At 52.4% G+C, this 4858-nt stretch overlaps 1 protein-coding gene across 1 annotated transcript; it reads left to right on the top strand.

Annotated features, from left to right (window-relative positions):
• Window positions 1-261: 261 nt before the first annotated feature.
• GPATCH3 (G patch domain containing 3) lies at window positions 262-4275 on the top strand (the record flags this gene model as incomplete). The annotated part of the gene is made up of 6 exons (XM_009708739.1): window positions 262-680; window positions 1993-2167; window positions 2541-2600; window positions 2882-3003; window positions 3188-3315; window positions 3923-4275. Coding segments are annotated over 6 exons (1124 nt in total), but the record flags the coding sequence as incomplete, so codon positions are not given.
• Window positions 4276-4858: the final 583 nt, after the last annotated feature.

Genomic DNA, 4858 nt, shown 5'->3' with positions numbered 1-4858 from the left:
CTCGGGGGGGGCCGGGCCCTCATGGGCCTGGAAGGGTCCGGAGGACTGGTTGGGCACCGAATCCCACCCGTGCGGGTCGCAGCAGCCAACCTGAGGGCACCGGGTGGTTAAAACCCCTCCTGGAATTTCCTTAAATCCATTATGAGGCAAGAAGAGTCGGTTTGGGGTCTGCTTATCCCACTCCAGCCCTGGAGGGCTCTCATTTACCCCTCTCTGGTGGAGTATGTGTTCACCCACAAAACCATTCCTTTTCTCCTCCAGGCACAGAGACATTTCCCTGCAGTGAGGACAAGGCGGCCGCAGGTGAATCTGTCACAGAAGCAGACTTGAAGCGGCTGCCCGAGTTCAACCCCCCTTCCTTCATGCCTTACGGGAACGTGGGCACCCCGCTGAAAGTTTTTCTGGAGCTGATCCGGGCCTGCAGGCTGCCTCCCCGGATTATCAAGAAATTGCAGCTGGATTTTCCAAAGACAGGCTCATCCCGTAGGTATGGGAATGTGCCTTTTGAATACCAGGACAGTGAGACAGTTATAGAAGAAGAGAGAGTTTACACTGCTACGGGGGATGAGATCACAGAAGAAGAGGGGCCTGTGGCAAGATCTGAGGTGACTCACCCAGCCTGTGCTGAGGAAGATGAGGAGGGGCAGGAGAAGGAGGAAGAGGAGTCACACTCAGATGATGTAAGTGGATTTTTCTAGCACCATCCAAGGTTAGCTATTGTAGCTGTGAAGCTGAGAGGGCCAATATAAAATACAATTAAAAGATTAAAAATGATCTCTGAGAGAGTTAAAAATCGCTTGTCTAAAAAAGGTGTTAAAATACGGTTGTTCACGTCTTGGTGCACTGAGCCGCTTGGCAAATGAACAGTGTGGGCATTAACGCCTCCAAAACTGCTTGTCCAAATCAAGCTGGTTGTAGGGGTTGAACCCGAAGGGTTTGGTCCAGAGGAGCGAGCACAGGTGGAGGATGGTGCTGCAGGAGCAGGTCTCTGCCCTGCTACATGGCAGATTGGCCTGGCTCTGCTGTTGCTTGTAAATGAGGTGAGCGGAGATTTGGGAGCATGGTCATGTGCTGGAAACAACACATAGAGCTGTACAAATGGTTGACCTTGAATGCTCCTGTGATTGAAGTTAGTCATTCTGAGAAAAATGGCTTTCATGACAAAGACTCCTAGAAAACTGGGCTGGACAGGCTCTCTGGAGACTTATCTCACTTTGCTCCACCTGACAGGCGCCTGTCTAGCCTGTTCTCACAAACCCCTGTCATTACAGAGGCAGCATAATCCTGAGGCAAGCCATTCCCGTTCTCAGGTATACCAGAATTAACTTAGATGCCAAATCTTTGCTGCAATTTTATCCCATTAGATTCTCCTAGCAACAGTGGACACAGAGAAAACTTTGTTCCCTCCTTTACAAAATTTTTATTCAGTCTTTTCTTCTCCAGACTAAACAGACTCCTCTAGCTGTCTCTCACAGGCTCTGTTTCCTGGATCTCTACTCATTCTTTTGGCTTAGTTGGTTAACGTCTCCCTTGGAGGGCTCTGCCCAGAACTGGGCAGGCAGCAGTAAAGCTGTCAGTCTGATCTGTGTCTGTGCCAGCAAGCTGGTTCACTGGAACCGACACAATCTCTTTAAAGATCAACTTGAGTGGAATTAATTTGCTGCTAGTGCTGACTTTATGTACAACACACCTGCTCCTTAAATGGGCATCTTTGCGTTACGGATTGGGTACGCTGCCGAAAGCATGCCGTGAAGTGGGTGTGATGTGGTGTTTTTCACCACTTCTGCCTGCTGACTCTGAAGATGGCATTAGTCAGGGGAATGAGGTCATCGGTGCTGGTCGTGTTAGTGCCTGAAAACAGCAGGCTGAGACGAGCTCTGTCGACAAAGCTGTTTCGGAGGGAAGGCATTGCAATGGGCCACAAGGGTCAGGGAAACAGGGAGGAGGCTGTGTGCTGTCAGTGTCACCCACCTTTCACCGGCTCCTTTGCAGGACAATGATACCTGTGAGGAGTGGGAGCGACATGAGGCTCTGCACGAGGACGTGACCAAGCAGGACCGTGCAGAGGAGCGGCTCTTCGAAGAGGAGATTGAGCTGAAGTGGGAGAAAGGTGGCTCAGGCCTTGTCTTCTACACGGATGCTCAGTACTGGCAGGAGAAGAATGGAGGTAATGTTGGTGTTTGTGTCGCTGAGCCACAAACTAACCACCGCAAGCAGGGGGGCCCAGCTCTGCAGGTAAATCAGGTGTAACCCCATATGAGCATTCCAGATCCACTACACATACAGGCATCTTGCCATCACTTTTTAAACTTTCCCTTGATCGCAAAACCTGCAGTGGCTCAATCCAGTTGCCAGAGACCCCAGTGGTCCTACTGGCAGCGTACTGGCACTTGTGTAAGTGCTGTGGTTTGCGGAGTCTCTAATACTGTTTCTTTCCCATCTTGTTAGAGAAAATAGGGAGCTGGGCCACCAGCAAGCAGCTCTTTCTTGTCAGACTTCCACAACCATCACCAAAACTGTTGCTTTCCTTCTCTTGGCAGACTTTGATGAGCAGACTGCGGATGACTGGGATGTGGACATGAGCATCTACTATGACAAAGGTATCTGAGCTGAACTCCACCCCACACCCCGAGGAAACCAGGGAGGTTGGGAATTTCTGACCCTGCAGAATTTCTGCAGTGGGTAACTCTTTGGCCTTGTCATCCTTTGAAAGCGTCGCAAGACGTCAGTGTACTTGAAACAACATTTTTCTTGTCTGGCAGTGAGAGTTGCCAAAAAGAACAGGTTCTGCCTCATTGTTGCGTGGTGCTCTGGGGGAAACGATGGCAGTGAACACCTTTCCTGAGCTGTACTGCTGTGACTCTTGCTTCTTTCTCACTAGATGGAGGTGATAAGGATGCTCGGGACTCGGTCCAGATGTGGCTGGAACAGCGACTCCGGGATGGCTTGGAGGATGGGTCTGTTTCAGGGCAACAGATTGGCACCTTCGAGAGATACACCAAGGTGTGCTCTGCGTGTGTGCTCAGGAGGAGATGGGGAAGGACAGGAAAGGCTGTGCTGGCGATGCTCAGGGGATGTGGGTTCAGGGGAGCAGAGGTCTTGGATGTGGGGAGGGGGCAGAGGGTTCTGGAAAGATGAGGATGGGCTTTGTCCAGCAGCTCTGTGACCTTTTTTTCCCCTCTCCCAGGGCTTTGGCAGGAAGGTACTGGAGCAGCAGGGCTGGACAGAGGGGCTGGGACTGGGGAGCAGCAACTCTGGAATGGCCGAAGCTCTGGACAACGAGGGTCAGAACCCCAGATGCAAGAGGGGGCTGGGGTAAGTACCCAACCCTACCCTGCCAGCCTGTGTTCAGAGCCTCTGGCCGGGCTCGCTGGGCTGACACAGCAGCTAACCGGCCGCAAAAGGAGCAGAGTGTGAACCAGAACTGTAAGGCTGTCCCAGGGATCTGCCTTTCTCTGCGCAGCTGGTGGCAGGGCCTGCCACGGAGCTCCAGAGCTAAATACGCTGCTCTTCCTGACGGTCCAGTGCTCCTTAGAGGAGCTTGTGGTGTTAGAGTAGGACTGGAACCATTTGCAGGTTCATGCAGCAGACAAACACAGAGGGAGAACTGTGCTTGAGGATTGAGGTTCACCTGTGCTACGGTATTCTGGTGGGGAAAGTGCAAGAGACCTGAGCTGTAGCTGTGCACCTCACCCCTACTTTCTCTGTGGGGTTTCTGGAGGGTTTGTGTGGTGCTGTGTTTTGCTGTGAGGGCTGGCTCTTGTTCTAGAGCAATCTCACAGCCAGGAATAGGACAAGAATCCTTACTGCCCTGTATTGGTCCACCTTTCTCCTGCAGCATGTGAAGGAAATGAGCTGGGATGCACAGGGTTGTCTGACTGCCTCAGCAAAGTTGGACCGAATGTTTCCTGCTTCCCTCTAGGTACCACGGGGAGAAACTGCCAACTTTCAGCAAAGTGAAAAAGCCCCGGCGGGACGCTCCCATCCTCATCTCGACCATCTATGATGACCCTGACCCAAAGGACAGCGGTGACCAGCTGCTCAGGCGCCAGCCACCCACTGCCATGAAGTACAGGCAGGACATGGCGTTTGTCCGGGCGTCACACGGTGCTCTGCAGAGCTTCAGCGCCCCGTCCCGCTGAGCAGAGACTGTCACAGAGCCTTTGTACTGGTTCTGCTCCTGTCGAGCACAGGCTGGTTCCTGGTCTCGGGTTCATATATTTATTTTTGGAAGAAATACAGACTTGTAACAAAAATTGCCTCAGGGTTTTTTTTCCTCTAATTGAACCATTCAAATGAAGGGAAATAATGATGGTCCTGTTTGTTCAGTGGGAAAGGGGAAAGGGTGTTGCATTTCTGACTGGCGGTTTAAGGCCGATACTACTGCCTGGATCAACTAAGCTTGTATGCTAGGTCAGCCTAAAAAAACAGAACTCGTAGTTCCTGGCTGCCTGAGACCCAGGGAAGGACAAGTACAGACAGAGCCAGCTGTGGCACCGTAACTGTCCTGCCAAAAGCTCGCTGCTGGCCCGCAGCTTCGCATTGCTTGGGTGTGACAATCCCACACTCCTGGGAGAAACTCATCAGGATGAAAGACTCGTCCTGGCAGCCTCCAGAGGAATTCTGCAGGAGGCGTTTCCCTGTGGTCGGGCGTAGCGGGTGCTTCCTTCCACAGCTCTCTGACACGCTCTGCTCTGTTTTCCTGACGCAGGCACTCTTCTAGGGCTGGGGAGCCTTCATCCCAGTGACCCAGTACTGGAGGGTTAAACGTGAATTGGTGAACGCATTGCTGGCAGGTTCCAGCTTGGTCCCGTGCACCTTCTTTAAGGCTTTGCTGTGTCATGGGCGGGATGCAGGG

This window comes from Cariama cristata, unplaced genomic scaffold (genome assembly GCF_000690535.1).
Source record: "Cariama cristata isolate BGI_N322 unplaced genomic scaffold, ASM69053v1 C11513036, whole genome shotgun sequence".
NCBI lineage: Eukaryota > Metazoa > Chordata > Aves > Cariamiformes > Cariamidae > Cariama > Cariama cristata.
The sequence above is the reverse complement of the archived record's forward strand: the minus strand, read 5'-3'. Positions and strand labels throughout refer to the sequence as shown.